Source organism: Mus musculus, chromosome 7, assembly GCF_000001635.26.
Source record: "Mus musculus strain C57BL/6J chromosome 7, GRCm38.p6 C57BL/6J".
Classification (NCBI taxonomy): domain Eukaryota; kingdom Metazoa; phylum Chordata; class Mammalia; order Rodentia; family Muridae; genus Mus; species Mus musculus.
This window is the reverse complement of record NC_000073.6, coordinates 127,605,248-127,621,007: the sequence shown is the minus strand read 5'-3', so window position 1 is coordinate 127,621,007 and position 15,760 is coordinate 127,605,248. Positions and strand designations below refer to the sequence as shown.

At 51.9% G+C, this 15,760-nt stretch overlaps 1 protein-coding gene across 8 annotated transcripts; it reads left to right on the top strand.

The window, feature by feature from the left end:
* The first annotated feature begins 5,222 nt into the window (after nt 1-5,222).
* Zfp629 (zinc finger protein 629) lies at nt 5,223-13,980 on the top strand. Of its 8 annotated transcripts, NM_001362197.1 has the most exons (4): nt 5,736-5,925; nt 7,927-8,004; nt 8,235-8,341; nt 8,446-13,980. In NM_001362197.1, exons 3-4 carry the CDS (start codon nt 8,269-8,271, stop codon nt 10,974-10,976), a joined length of 2,604 nt encoding a protein of 867 aa, NP_001349126.1. In that variant the 5' UTR covers nt 5,736-5,925; nt 7,927-8,004; nt 8,235-8,268; the 3' UTR covers nt 10,977-13,980. The 8 variants fall into 8 exon arrangements, 5 of the variants coding, with proteins under 5 accessions (XP_011240135.1, NP_001349126.1, NP_001349125.1 ...); XM_011241833.3 differs by lacking the exons at nt 5,736-5,925; nt 7,927-8,004 and adding an exon at nt 5,223-5,239; NR_155450.1 differs by lacking the exon at nt 7,927-8,004 and having other exon boundaries at nt 12,174-13,980.
* The last annotated feature ends 1,780 nt before the right edge of the window (nt 13,981-15,760 follow it).

Sequence of the window (15,760 nt, the reverse complement as noted above, 5' to 3'; positions counted from 1 at the left end):
ACAGAGCGACACTGGTCAGCTCTATGATAACCCTTGCCACACTTAGAGCAAAGAGTGAGAGTCCCTCCCTGTTTATCTGGAGCTCTGCAATCTTTCTTAAAATGCCCAGGCTTTCCGCAGTTAAAACATGTCCTCTGATTATTTCTGCCCATGGAGCGGTTTTGGGATTGAAGGATGGCAGCCGCTAAACCTGCATTGCTGAGAGGTCCCCCAAGCTCTCGACAGACCCTGAGCCAGTCTTGTAAGCCTTTGTTCTTTCTTGGGGCTATGGCCGCTCGGCACTCCTTTGTGGCTTGCTCATAGATTAGCTGTTCTATCAGAGGCGCAGCTTGCTCTGACTCTCCAAAAATACGCTCTGCTGCCTCTGTCATTCTGGCCACAAAATCTGAGAAGGATTCCTGAGGTCCCTGGATTATCTTTGTTAACTGACCAGTGGTTTCACCTGCTCGGGAGAGCGCCTTCCAGGCCCTAATAGCCGTGGAAGAAATCTGGGCATAAGCTCCCCAATGGTAGTTTGTCTGATCAGCAGAATAAGCTCCCTGACCCGTTAACAAGTCAAAAGTCCAATCTCTCTGCTCTGGAGTCAAAGCAGCTGCGTTTGCTCGGGCCTGCGCTTGTGCAGCTTCGTGCCAAAGCGCTCTCCATTCCATATATTTGCCCATACTAGGGAGAGCGGCTTTTACAACCGTTTGCCAGTCGGCAGGAGTTAGTGCCATGCCGGCAAGCCTGTCTAACTGCACCAAGGTAAAATTAGCATTGGTTCCGTATTTACGGACCGACTCGGCAATTTCTTTAATTTGTAAGTATTCTACCGGAGCGTGGACACGCCCACCCTCGGCTCCTTCAAAGACTGGAAATGCCTGTTGTATTTTCCTTTGTTCCTCTCTGGGAATGAATGAGTCTGCGCACTGCCTCTCTGCGCACTGCCTCTCTGCGCACTGCCTCTCTGCGCATCTCTCTGCGCACTGCCTCTCTGCGCATCTCTCTGCGCACTGCCTCTCTGCGCATCTCTCTGCGCATTGCCTCTCTGCGCATCTCTCTGCGCATTGCCTCTCTGCGCATTGCTGACGCACTACGCAGGGCGGGGGCTCCGCATAGGGCGGACCTTGAAACCGACTGCCGGGAGGTTGAACAGTACGCTGGCTTTCGCCAGCCGCTTTTGGCTTTTTTCTTGACCAATTAGCTGGCTGGTAATGGGCTGCTTCTTCCTCCCAGTCTGTTTCCTCAGAGGAGAATTCTTCATCTGCTTCAGAACTACTAAGAGCTGGCTTCCTGAGCTCATCTAGTGACGAGTATCTCCTAGAGACCTCCGCTAATCGATCTTTTTTCTTTTCTTTTTTCTTTTCCTTCCTTCTAATCTCTCCCCAGGTATTCTTACCTGACCTAAACTTTTCCTCGGGTTCAAGACCCTTGGAAAGGCCTGTATACTTATTTTGTGTACCATATTTTCTCTTTGCTCCTACTCTCTCTCCCCGCTTTACTTCTGATAGATTGCCCTGAATTTCCTCTAGAATTTTCAGCCCTATCTTAATCACCTGATAACATGTGAAAAGGAACAAAAGGGCTCCTAACATTAGAAAAAATTCAAGGCCAAACATTTTCCACTTTACTTCTGATAGACTGTCTTGAATTTCCTTAGAAAGTTCAAGGCCAGGCTTACCTCGTAAAGCTATACTTACGGGTACTCTCGTTCCCCAGCTGAAAAGTTCTGAATTCATACAGTTGAATCCTTCTTAACAGTCTGCTTTACGGGAACCTTTATTACCGCGACCCGCAGTTCTGGTTCTGGAATGAGGGATCTTCCCTGCGCCAGTCCCGAGTTTTTTCTCGTCCCGGAATTCGGCACCAATTCTTATTAGACGCGTTCTCACGCCCGGCCAGGAAAGACGCAACAGACCAGAATCTTCTGCGGCAAAACTTTATTGCTTACATCTTTGGGAGCCAGGAGGGCAAGCGCCCAGCGCCCAGCCCCAAAAACGAAAAGCCCCTTCAATAATTTTAGGAGCCAGAGCTCTGGCGCGCCGGGGCGCAGAGCGTGCTCTATTGTTTACATCTTTAGGCAGCGAGAGAGCGCAGGGCGCGCAGAGCCAGAGAGATGCCAGCGAGAGAGAAATGGCGGAAACCCCGTCCCCTTTTTTAGGAGCGTTATATTTCGCCTAGGACGCATCACTCCCTGATTGGCTGCAGCCCATGGCCGAGCTGACGTTCACGGGAAAGGTAGAGTACAAGTAGTCATAAAATACCCTTGGCTCATGCGCAGATTATTTGTTTACCACTTAGAACACAGGATGTCAGCGCCATCTTGTGACGGCGAATGTGGGGGCGGCTCCCAACAGTAAATCATTTCTGAAACATGGACAGGGCTTTGTTCAAAAAAAGGCATGGGGAAGGGTCACCTTTATCCTTCCCAAAGTTCCCCTGTCAGAGTCACACACAGATATCATTCGAGCTGCCCATGGGCAAGGAGACATCAGCTTTGCATAGGGTCAGCGCATCACCTGCCTCTCTAGGAGCAGGACCTCCCATTCCTCACTCTCCCTGGGAAAAGGGTTGGCCTGGTGGACTTTTTCTGACCTCTGAGTTCTGGATAAGGGTAGGAGAGTAGGCTTTTACGTACTTATCTTTGAATGAAGTAGCAATTAGCCCAGCTAAAACAGAAAGCAAACAAGCAAAAACAACCCCCAACCCCACCCCCCTCCCCCGCTGGCCTAATTAGCCACTGCTCTGCACCTCCCAGCAGGCAGCTGTCCTGGTTCTCCCTGCCCCAGGGCTGGGCCCAGCTTTTGCAGTCTGTTCAACAAATTGAGTAGGCGCTACAGTTGTTTTGGGCCCCTGGGGGGGGACACAGCAGGGAACACAAAGAACACAAAAGACAAACACCTGCTCAAGCAAAAATGGTTTGTAACCTGTAAAAAGAGATAGCATAGTGTGAGTTCCCAGTCACAGGGTATGGGGAACAAAAGAAGTAGGGAACCAAGGCCTGCAAAGACCTGACTGTGTGGGAGGAGTTAAGGGAACTACTGAGGCAACCTGGAGATGCTCTGACAGGAAAGTGGGTTAAGGGAGCTGGTGCTAGGGAGCCTGGAGCCACACTCTAACCCCAGACGCCTAGAGAACTGTATCCCCTTGCAATACTGAGACTGGGGTTGCTTGAGCTTTAGCTTTCCCATCATGCCCTGGTCAGATAGTCTTTCCAGGATCTTATGATTTCTTCGTATGTGGCACATACACATGTGTGAATACATACAGGTACTCAGCGTGCACACATGCGCACACGCACACACAGAGTCTTGTGAGTCTGGGGTCTTTCAGAGATTCACCAATCAATACCATTCTTAAAAATTATTTTGTTTTATGTATATGAGAACACTGGTGCTGAACTCAAACACACCAGAAGAGGGCATCAGATCCCATTACAGATGGTTGTGAGCCACCCTATGGTTGCTGAGAATTGAACTCAGGACCTCTGGAAGTCAATGCTCTTAACTGCAGAGTCATTTCTCTAGCCCCCTAATTTTTTTTTTTTTAAATAAGAAGCTTTTTAAAAAATGACTGCCAGGAGCCGGGCATGGTAGCACACACCTTTAATTCCAGCACTCAGGAGGCAGAGGCAGGCGGATTTCTGAGTTTGAGGCCAGCATGGTCTACAAAGTGAGTTCTAGGATAGCCAGGGCTATACAGAGAAACCCTGTCTCAAAAAACAAACAAAAACAAAAAAACAAAAACTGCCAGGACCATACCAGGAACCCAGAATTTTCTGCCTATGGCCCAGATTTATTAATACAGAGTTTATAAAGACCCCCCCCCACACACACACACACACAAAGTTACAAAGTGATAGCTTTCGGGGCTCAGGGAGTTAACTCACATCCTGCCTTTATGTAAGCAGTGTCTGACTTCAACAGACATCCTGCAGGTGCCTTAGTTTTCTCCAGCAAGCAAGCAGTTTTTTGTTTTGTTTTGTTTTTTTTTTAAACAAAACTAGTGGTTAGTTCCCAGGACCCATTGTCTTGCAAGGACAATAGAGGCAGTTTCTTAAGTTTAGCTTGCAGTTCAGGGCAGTCCTTATCTTAGGCAAGTTTGCTGTCAGGGTGCATTTTACTAACTAGCAGTTTACAAACTGAAGCAGTTTTCTCATTGATTTGTTAAGTATAGCAGTCTTTAAATTTTGAACGTTATTCATTATTATAAGTCAATATTTATTTATTGGTGTTTTAACATGTAGCCTCACTGTGTAGCCTAGGTTGGTCTTTTCCCCCCATTAATTTATTTATTCACTTTATATCCCCATTGCTGCCCCCTTCTTCCCAGGCCTGCCCCTATCCCCCTTCCCTTCTCTTCTGAGAGGGTGGAGCCTCCCCTGTTTCTATTCCCTCACCCTGGCACATCAAACATAGCTAGATGCATCCTCTCCCACTGAGACCAGACAAGGCAGCCCAGTTAGGGGAACAAAATCCACAGGCTGGCAAAAGCTGTAGAGACAACCCCTGATCCAGCTGTGGAGGACTCACATGAAGACCGAGCTATATACATCTGCTACATGTGTGGGGGAGGGGGGTTTGACCCAGCCAGTATATATTCACCTAGGTTGGTCTTAATTCATGGTGATTTTCCTGTGTCAGCTTGCAGTGCTAGAGTCACAGCTATTCACTCCCATACAGGGCTTGGAATTTATTTATTTATTTATTTATTTATTTATTTATTTATTTATTTATTTAAGGTTTGAAACGAGTCCTATTGTGCATCCCAGGCTGATCCTGAAGTCCAACTCTTGATTCTCCTGCCTCAGCCTACTAATGGCTGAAGATTACAGGTGGTGTGCTTAGCTACTATGGAACTTTTTGAGGGTAGAATGTTCAATTGTTCAACTCTGGTCTCCTCACACCTGGGTTCATTGAAAACTGTGGCCTCGAACTTTACCTCACATCTCATGTCTTGATTAATTTGCCTTGTAAAATGGGGATGATTCTAAGTCCTCTCTCAGGATGTGGTGGGGAGAAAATGAGACACAAGCAGGAACAGTTTGGGAGCCCTGTGAGGTTCCTTGTTTAGAAACAGGGTCTCGCTAGGTAGCCTGGAGCTATGTGGGCCACGAATATTTTGAACCTTCAGGTCCTCCTGCCTCTGTCTCCCAAGCAACGGAATTACAGGAATTCACCACTACTTCTTGCTCCCTAAGTTTATGGAAGGATTGCCCTGCAGTGAGTTGCATACCTTACCACCGAGCTGCTGGGAAGGGGTAATGCTTGCCTACCTTGTCAGTTTCTTCCTCCAGGGAGACCTGACCACCGGTGGGGGGGTGAGAGGTGGGTAAGAGGGTCCGTAGCGCTGGGTAGCCTTGCCTGGCCCATTAGCTTCTGCTCTTACCGCTAGGTCAGCCCACCCAACCTTTGCTTTCACCTCCTAATCACCAACCCAGGCATACCAGCCCCAGTCCTGGGTGAGTCCAAACAAAGGCGGGTCTCAGGGGACCCGCGGCGGCCGAATCTGAGATCAGCTTAACTGAGCGGCTGGCAGAGTCTTTGGAGAGAATGGCCAGAAATCCGAAGACCTTCGCCGGCCTCTGAGCTCCCCCAAAAGCTGATCTTCCGTGATTCCACTAGACACTGGGAGAGGGGCGTCATCAGCCACCTCCTTGCTTCCATACCCACCCCCTCATTTTTTCCCAGGCTGTGGGAGGCAAAGGGTTAAATCCCATAGAGCTGATGTTCTGACTCCAGGCTAGAGGGGCCCGGGAAGCTGGGGTCACTTCCTGCTCCGTCCCAGTCACCCTGAACTGGTCCCCGGGTCCTCAGCCTGGAATCACCCCTTGAGAAGGACCCTAGAGTTCCCGGCATCTAGCCCGTCCCCCGAGGCAGGGCACTTAAGGGGTTAAGTCCCCTGGGGCTGGCCTCTGCCTTTCGGCTTTTCCCAGACCCCAGAGCCGTGAGTTGGGGCCGCCTGGGTTCCCGGGGTGGCCTGGAGGCCCGGGACAGCCGCCGGGGAACAATAGGGCCAAGGAGGCGGCGACGGGCGAGGGGCGCAGGCCGGGCCCGGGGCGGCGGGGGACGGCGGCCGGGGGATTGTGAGAACCGCGCGGGGACCGCCGTGGGGGAGGGGAGGCGCGCGCGCCCAGAGAGCGAGTCCGGCCGGGGGCGGCGAGGCGGCCGCCGCTCTCCCGGAGCCGGGCAGCCTGGGCGTCCGCGGCGGGGAGGGAACGCCGGCGGCTCGCCTGGGCTTTGGGAGCCGGGGACAGGGTGGGTGCTCCCGGCCGGAGGCGCTCAAGTCTTGGTCCGCCGGGGTGCGGGGGGCGGCGTCGAGGGCGGTCCCGCTGCCTCCTGGTCAGGGTCACCCTGGGCCGCGCGCACCTCCGCGGGAAGGCAGCCGTCTCCGGCAGTCCTTCCCGCCTCGGTCCTCTGGGGGTCGTCCGGGGCAGGAGGCTGGCGCTCTTGGGCCTGGGCTGGTTCCCAGTAGTAGTCGCCTCGCAGTCTTTGCTACTTCTTGCATGTGGCCTGGTTATTAACTCTTTCCCTTCTACGGTAGGCCCTTGAGTTTTAAGTTTCTCTGTCCAAGTATCTAAGCTCCTACCTGTTCTCGGTCAGCTCAGCAGGGTAACCTTCTCCTCTCCGGGGGGCCCCCATCTCTCCCTAAAAACACTTAGAGATAGGGGATGGCTAACTCACTTCTCGGCTGCATTAGCAGTTGGTCAGCTGTCCATTGCTTCACCTGCTTCACACCCCAGCTACCTCTTGGTGAGCTTTGTCCTCTTTGTCCCTGTGCACAAAGTACCTATGCACACTGTCACCCCGAGGGTAGATTATTCCAGGGATTCCGTTAGATGTCAGCGCCCTCCTGCAGCCCTGTTCTCTCTCCTGGGGATCACCCCCGGGATTTTGAGTGACAGATATGACTCCTTCCCCTGGGGGCTCACTCTGACGAACTTATGTCACTTTTCTGACATCGATCTGCAAACTGATCTTAAAAGACACTGAACAAGATAGGCTGGCTTTCTGGGAGCATGAGGTGTCCAGCTCACTCAGTCCTCCAGCAGAGTTTTTACTGGGTACTTGTCCTAGGTGTGTGATGAAGCATCAACAAAAAGAATAAGGCAGAAGGATGGGTCCCCAGGTGTGTGTCTGGGTGGCTTTGGGGACATCCGTACCTAGAGCTCAGAGACGCAGCCTCTCAGACCTCCTCACTGGGTCTGACTTTTGCAGCCGAGGGAACTGGGCTTCCCTGCACTTTTCTGGCTCATTCTCGGGCTTCCGAGCTCTCCTCCTCTCCTGCCAGGAGACCACAAGTAGGAGTCTCATGTGACTGTCAAGGTCAACCCATGCCACAGGGCAAGCCAAACACAGAACGCGGAATTTGTGGTCTTAGCCCTGTTACTTCCCGCCTTGGGGCCTTGGAGACATTTCCCCCAGTGTCTACTTACTAATCTGTAAAATGGACAAATGACTCTTAAGTCTCTCAAGGCAGTGAAAGGAAGAAGACACCTGGTAGTCACCTATGCTCTCTACACACTTGCTTCCCTCCCCTCCTTGCTTGTCCTTTCTCCTTCATTTTGTTTGAGACAAGGTCTCGGGTAGCTGGGACTGACCTTGACCTTGACCTTCTGATCCTCTGGTTTCCATCTCCCAAGTATGCCACCGAGTCAGGCTCCCCTTTTCCTTGCCTTCGTCTCCTGTAGGAGCCCCTGACTTCAGACTCCCCTTCCCACCCATAGGCTATCCTCTGTGCTTGGAGAATGGCAAACTGCCCCCACTCTTTGTGAGTAGTTGTCCCTTCAGGGAAACTTTTTTTTTTAACCCCTTAAAAAGAGTCAGTCTCAGTTCTCTCTGGGGCTCATAAGGGAAAAGTTTATTGCTCTCAATTAGCAGTCCCATAAAGGAAGAAAATTGGAGTCTTAATGAGCTTCCTCTGATTTGCAAAATAACACGTTTCCAGGCCTCTGGGCATCAGATGTGTGGGGTGAAAGCCTGCCTCCCATCTGAATGTTGGATAGCGCTCCAGCCTTCAGTGCAGGTACAGAGGGTTATGACGATGGGGTTTCCATTGCCTCTCCATTCACCGACTTGCTTCATTGCAATCTGGAAGATTTGCAGTATTTGGAACCAGGCCTTTGAGACTAAGGGGCTCAGTGAGAAATGGTGTCGGAGAAGTGAGTGGCGGCAGGTCCCCGAGAGTCACACAAGTGGGAGCACAAAGAAAAGCACTAAACCTGGTCCCATTGTGTACCCATCTCTCCCCACCAGAGACCCTGGAACCTTCACAGTCTGCAGCCGTGGGATGGAGCCTGAGACGGTGCTGTGGGGCCCGGATCTGCAGGGTCCTGAAGAGAGCCAGAATGAGGCTCATAGAGGTGAGGGGCACAAGGGACTGTGGGCAGTCACAGGGGAGGGAAGAGAGACCAGACCCCATGTTCTGAAAGGAGATGGGGGCTGGAGACTCCCTTTCTGTCTGTAGGTGCTGGAAGTGGGAACGAAGAGGAGAGCCCTCAGCAGGAAAGTTCTGGGGAGGAGATCATCCTGGGAGATCCGGCTCAGAGTCCAGAATCCAAGGACCCATCAGAGATGCCCCTGGAGAGCCCCTCCCAGGATGCCTCAGCCCCTCAGGATTCCCCAACCCCCCTGGGTTCTTCCCCCTTAGATCACCAGACCCCTATGGACCCATCAGCCCCCGAGGTAGTCCCTTCCCCGTCAGAGTGGACCAAGGCCTGTGAGACCAATTGGCAGTGGGGAACCCTCACCCCCTGGAACAGCACACCTGTAGTCACTGCCAGTGAACCCAGCCTGCGGGAGCTGGTGCAGGGACGCCCATCTGGGGCCGAGAAGCCATACATCTGCAACGAGTGTGGCAAGAGCTTTAGCCAGTGGTCCAAACTGCTGCGGCACCAGCGAATCCACACGGGGGAGCGGCCCAACACGTGCTCAGAGTGCGGCAAGAGCTTCACGCAGAGCTCGCACCTGGTGCAGCACCAGCGCACACACACAGGCGAGAAGCCTTACAAGTGCCCCGACTGTGGCAAGTGCTTCAGCTGGAGCTCCAATCTAGTGCAGCACCAGCGCACGCACACGGGCGAGAAGCCCTACAAGTGCACGGAGTGCGAGAAAGCCTTCACACAAAGCACCAACCTCATCAAGCACCAGCGCTCCCACACCGGGGAGAAGCCCTACAAGTGTGGCGAGTGCCGACGTGCTTTCTACCGCAGCTCGGACCTCATCCAGCACCAGGCCACGCACACAGGTGAGAAGCCCTACAAGTGCCCGGAGTGCGGCAAGCGCTTTGGCCAGAATCATAACCTGCTCAAGCACCAGAAGATCCATGCAGGCGAGAAGCCCTATCGCTGCACCGAGTGCGGCAAGAGTTTCATCCAGAGCTCGGAGCTGACGCAGCACCAGCGCACACACACCGGGGAGAAGCCCTACGAGTGCCTGGAGTGTGGCAAGAGTTTCGGCCACAGCTCCACGCTCATCAAGCACCAGAGGACACATTTGCGCGAGGATCCCTTCAAGTGCCCCGTCTGTGGCAAGACCTTCACACTGAGTGCCACCCTGCTGCGCCATCAGCGCACGCACACGGGCGAGAGGCCCTACAAGTGCCCCGAGTGCGGGAAGAGCTTCAGTGTGAGCTCTAACCTCATCAACCACCAGCGTATCCACCGTGGGGAGAGGCCGTACATCTGCGCCGACTGCGGCAAAAGCTTTATCATGAGCTCCACTCTGATCCGCCACCAGCGCATCCACACCGGCGAGAAGCCCTATAAGTGCTCTGACTGTGGCAAGAGTTTCATTCGCAGCTCGCACCTCATCCAGCATCGCCGCACGCACACGGGCGAGAAGCCCTACAAGTGCCCGGAGTGTGGCAAGAGTTTCAGCCAGAGCTCCAACCTCATCACGCACGTCCGCACACACATGGACGAGAACCTCTTCGTGTGCTCCGACTGCGGCAAGGCCTTCCTGGAGGCGCAAGAGCTGGAGCAGCACCGCGTGATCCACGAGAGAGGCAAGACACCTGCCCGGAGAGCTCAGGGTGACAGCTTGCTAGGGTTTGGGGATCCTGCCCTGATGACTCCGCCACCAGGAGCCAAACCTCACAAGTGTCTGGTCTGTGGAAAGGGCTTCAATGATGAAGGCATCTTCATGCAGCACCAGAGGATTCATATCGGAGAAAACCCCTACAAAAATGCAGATGGCCTCATAACACACCCAGCCCCCAAGCCTCAACAGTTACGCCCCTCCAGGCTCCCCTTTGGAGGCAATTCACACCCAGGTGCTTCAGAGAGCAGAGCTGACCCCCCAGGACAGCCCTCGAAAGTCCCCGAGAGTCAGGAGGGCTCAGGCCAAAGGCCAGGCCAACCCTCTCCTAAGTGCTATGTTTGTTCCCACTGTGGAGAAAGCTTCCTTGATAGGGCTGTGCTCCTGCAACATCAGCTCACTCACGGGAATGAAAAGCCCTTTCTCTTTCCTGAGTGTAGGACTGGCCGTGGGGAAGGGGCAGGACCCAGCCCCTTCCTAAACGCAAAGCCCTTTAAATGCCCAGAGTGCAAAAAAAGCTTTGGCCTCAGCTCTGAGCTGTTGCAGCACCAGAAAGTCCATGCGGGTGGGAAGTCCCAGAAGAGCTCTGAGCTGGGAAAGAGCTCTTCAGTCCTGCTGGAGCATCTCAGGAGCCCTTTGGGAGCCAGGCCCTACAGCTGCTCTGATTGTGGGGCCTCTTTCCTCGATCGACTAGCTCTTACACGACATCAGGAAACCCATACTCACGAAAGGGCCTCCACTCCTGAGGACACCCCTTCAGAGTCAGCCACATTGTCCACAAACCAGGAAGATGAGGGAGAGGCCTCTACCCCCCCAAAAAGCAGCAGCCACGGGGAAGAGGAAAGTCCCAAAACTGTTTCGGAGAAAAAGCCCTTTCTGTGCCCCGAGTGTGGAGATGGCTTCACGGAGGTTGCCACTCTCCTCCTCCATAGGAGCTGTCACCCAGGGGTCTCCCTGTGAAGTAGGTCTGGTGACCAGGGACCACTCTCTCCTGATAAATTTTGGGGAAAGGAGGCCAGCCCTATCAGATCATAGAGAAGTAGAGGGTCAAGAACCCTGGGAAGAAATAGTGAGTTTGCATCAGTGATAAGAAGCCTAAGAGATCGTGGGTGAGAACCACTTATAAGCCGTAGAGAAAAACTCCTGGGTTATAAGCCCTATAAATATGTAGGAAAAAAGCCCTTTAAGTCTGTAGCAGAGAAATCTTATAAACCATAGTGGGTAAAAGCCCTATTAAATGTAGAAAGAGGTTCTAACATGTCTGTAGACAACCCCATGAAACTGTATCAAACCCTTATCAGAATCCTCGAGTGGGGGAGGTATAGGGAACACAGCTCTACAGCTGGGCACTGACTTGTGAGGTGACCCTCAGATGACAGAGGAAACAGTCTTCCCAGTCAGTATTCCCTCCTGGCAGCCATGGAAGGAAAGTGCTCAGAGGGAATACAGGAATGCCGTAGAACTAGAAAAAGAAAAATGGGGGGAGAATGGCCAGGTGCTTCCAAACCCACAGGTGAAACAAGATGAGGAAAAGTGTCTCATCTTGTCACACTGGGGGCTCTTCGGGGGTACGAGGTCAATCCTGGGTGAATTGTATGTACTAGGGGAAGGAGGACTGGGGGTCCCTTATCAGTAAAGTTCCCCAAGTAGGAAAGAAACAAATATGGCAAGCCATTTTAAAGGCTGGAGTTTGGGGTGTATCAAAACCCTCAAGTGTAAGGATGCCGAGAAAACGCTGAGAGACCATCTCGGATCCTAGGGGAGGTTCCATTTATTTGAAGGGAAGCAACCCAGGGTGGAGAGACTGCAGATGGAAGACAGTCAGTTTCTCCTCCTTCCCGGGAGCTTGTTAAACTCCAAGTACAAGCACATCCCAGTTCGTGCTGTTTGGATTCTCCTCAGACAGGCAGGGCCAGCCTTTCCCCAGCCCAGCTGGAAATGTCTACTCTGAGAGGCCTCTGGGGTTGCAAGGGGCCTCTGCCACATTCTCAGGTCTCACAGGTTTAACCTGGAAGCTAACTGCCACAAGTCTTACTGCAGTGGCAACCCATTCCCTCGGATTCTGTCCTCAGTGGAGAGAGCCACTCGCTGCTAGTCAACTTCCAAAGAATAAATTCCTTCAGAGATTCAAGGCTTGTGTGTGCTTGTCCTCCCTAGCTGCCTGCAAGTCCACACGAGCCACTTGTGGGCGAGGAGGGACGGCAAGACGACAGTACAGACAGCTTTGACTTACCAGCACATGACTTAACCCTCAGCCTTTTGTGTGAGTTTGGTGTAAGAACGCCGGCAGGACAAGCCAGGCTGCCCGTGGTGGATGTCCTGACACGGCACAGACTGGACCAGCCTCCTGAAGAGGCAAATGGATACTCGACCACCTTCCTCACTCCCAGTGCTTGGATGCCCCTGAGAGGCCAGATTTGATTTTGGCTCCGGAAAGGGACCTATTCCACCCGATCCCTTTGGCCTCTCTCTCAGCCAGAAACTTGTGAAGGGAAATGAAAGCAAAAGAAATGCCCCCCTACCAGGCCTATCTCCTCCTCAGACACAGCAGACTGGACAGGTCAGTAGCGGAACTTGCTCATGGAACTGGAGCTGTGTGATGGAGCAGGGGTCTTGCCATATAATGTGTTGAAGAAAAACTTTGTTGAGAAACATCTGTAACAAAGACCCTTAAAGATGGGGAGGATTTTCCCTGGTACTTGCCAAGGGAATGTCCTCAGCCTGTTGCTGGCACTAGTGACTCAATGTCCAAAGAAGCAAGATGTAGACTCCAAATGATATATATGGCTCTTTAGGAATCCTGTGCCCAGAAGGGTGGCCTGGATTCCTACAAAGCTGGGGAAGAGACCTCTAATTCCATTACCTAAAAGTTCAAAAAGTAGAGAGACCCATCACCCTTCATCTGTCCTGTCCCCAAAGGGATGACCCTCAAAATTTAAAGGACCAAAATCTAGAATACTGGGAGAGAAAAAAAATCCCAGGCCTCCTGGGGAGAGAGAGAAGGCATGTCTTAGACAATTACAGAGACAGCCTTGCTGAAGTCCTGAGTGCCAGGAGAGGGGCCCCATGGAGACGAGGAGGAGTCTGTCTGTATATTGACAGAAATGTTGATAAAGGGGGTATCCCTATACAATGTAGATACTCTCCTAAGGATAAGCTGATTTGTCCCCTTCTAAGATGGTAGCAGAAACTAGAGAGAAATCCTTTGTAAAACTAGGAACAGATTCCCTCAGACACAGGTCTGAACCCGTGTCATCAGAAGAGTGCTGGAGGGGAGGTGGTCAGTGATGTCATGCTGACTACAAACTACGGAGGACTAAGATGGAGCCTGTGGGATAGGATGCTCTCGTGTTCTGCAGACAGTGGGGGCTATGCTCCTGATTCCAGTACTGAATGGACCTTGTAGCTAGGTTCCTGGGCTTCCTAGTAGGAAAGAGGGCAGAGCAGAGACCTTGTGGTGAGACCTGTTCTTTTAGCCAACCCTCTCTCAGTTCCAGCTATACCACAGGACGACCTAACTGGCTCAGGAAAAGGTCCACCAGAATTAAGCCTGGAAGGCACAATGGAGTCGACTCTGTCCTGGACCGAGAGCCCTCAGAAGTGCCCTTGGGTAAGAGCCCAGCAACCATAGACAAAGGAGTGCAAACACAGGGGGGTGGAGCTGATCTGCACTTAAGGTGAGACTTAGAACTGATGTTGAGTATAGGTAGGAACTCTTAAAGGAACTGGGTATGAGTCATGAGTCGGGGTGAGGATTTGAAACCATCATGACACCCCCACGCCAGTCTGAAGTGGATGGCTCTCAGAAGCCTTTGCCCCCACAAAGGAAGCCCCGCTCACCCCACTTGTCCCCATGGGGTGAAGGGAAATCCTGTTTTTGAGTGTTGTGTGTCAGTAACAGTGTTGTGTCACCGTGGTCATGTTGAATAGTTGAAGAGAATAAAGGGAATAAGATTTCCTAGTTGTTTTTACTTCTTATCTACTTGTTCAGCGAACAGCAAAGTTTTTCACTCCCAGAACTAGGGCCCATGGGGACCCTAAAAGCTCAGTATTGTCCCAGGTTTGCCCTTCCCCGGGGGCCCTATGCTTCCTGTCCAGTATTTGCTTATAGAAGGTTGATAGGTTTATAGAACTTTAAAGCTCAGTCCTTGTGAAAGAAAAATCTGGTAAGCTGGATGGCTGCCTGGCAGCACTAGCCCTGGTTGTCTTGGGCCCAGCTTTGCAGCTTCTCTGGGTACAACACCCACAGTCTCCCCTGAAACACAGAGCTCCCAAGTCCTCATCCTCAAAGCTGGCAGCCACCTCTCCATGTTCCCTTGGATCCTGGGTCTAGCTCAGCCTCTCCTGCTACCTGTCTTCTTTGAGCCGTACCTTGACTTGTCCGATCTCCAGGATAGCCCAAAGGTTCTTACCATGGCACAGGCTGGGGCTCTGGGAAGTACAGCCACTTATCCAAGACCCACATGTAAGTCATGGTGGGAAGTTGGAATGACCTGGAGGCTTCAGGCCACCTCCACACTGGCAGTGCCTTTTCTTCTTGTGGTTGGGACTACAGGGAGGTCCTCATGCCTGGCTTCAGCACTGTTTTCTGAGTCTGGTCATGGCCCATGATCAGCAGTAGCCATAGCCTCTCTCTCTCTCTCTTTTTTTAAAAAAAGATTTATTTATTATATGTAAGTACACTGCAGCTGTTTTCAGACACACCAAAAGAGGGAGTCAGATCTCCTTATGGATGGTTGTGAGCCACTATGTGGTTGCTGGGACTTGAACTCAGGACCTTCAGAAGAGCAGTCTGGTGCTCTTACCTGCTGAGCCATCTCACCAGCCCCATAGCCTGTCTCTTAAGGACTCTCTGAAGGCAGAAGGTGTATTCCTGACCATTTATTTTTATTAATGTAAAAATAATGTGCATGGGTGTTTTATTTTCATGTGCCTGGGCATCACACAACTGCAGTGCCCGCAGAGGCCATAAAAGGGTCAGGTCTCCTAGAACTGGAACAACAAATGGTTGTTGGCTGCCATTGCCTGCTGGAAATTAAACCCAGGTCCTCTGGAAGAGGAGTCAAGGCTCTTAAGGCCCCCCACCCCTGCCAAGCATTCCTTCTGCCCTTCCTTGGACCTATTGTGCCTGTCCCAAATCCCAGAGTAAGTTGTCGTTCTTTCCCTCTGTTTCAGGAATATGGGTGGGTTAGTGGAGAGGGGGACTTGCCTTTTCATGTTCCTGGGTCCCCAGCCCTGGGAACACTAAGGACTCCAATAAGAGGAGGACCAGAGCAATACCTGATTTAAAGGCCAGAGGTCATGACTCCTATAGTAGGCTGGATGACACTTGGAAGTAACTACAGAGGACGGGGTCTCAAGAATAAGGGATCCCCGCCAGGCAGTGGCAGTGCACACCTTTAATCCCAGCACTTGGGAGGCAGAGGCAGGTGGATATCTGAGTTTGAGGGTAGCCTGAACTACAGAGTGAGTTCCAGAACAGCCAGGGCTACACAGAGAAACCGTGTCTCAAAAAAATAAAAAATAAGGGATCCTCTATATAGAAGTCAGGAGTGGGGTGGGGATAGATTATCAAATAGTTGGGGTTGGCTTAGAGCAGGCCAGACAAACTTAATAGGGACTGCCTAATACCCTAAGAAAACACATAACATTAACAAAATAAGTTATGAAATAACAACAAAATAATTTTATGGTTAGGGTCACCATAGCACGAGGAACTATATTAAAGGGTTGTAACATTTTGG

What these genes read in the sequence shown, in the direction of transcription:
- Zfp629 (XM_006507952.3), top strand. Translation starts at nt 7,942, where the DNA reads ATGTGTGGGGTGAAAGCCTGCCTCCCATCTGAATGTTGGATAGCGCTC. An exon ending in CCAGAATGAGGCTCATAGAG is followed by an intron (nt 8,342 to 8,445) that starts GTGAGGGGCACA and finishes TTCTGTCTGTAG; the next exon opens with GTGCTGGAAGTGGGAACGAA.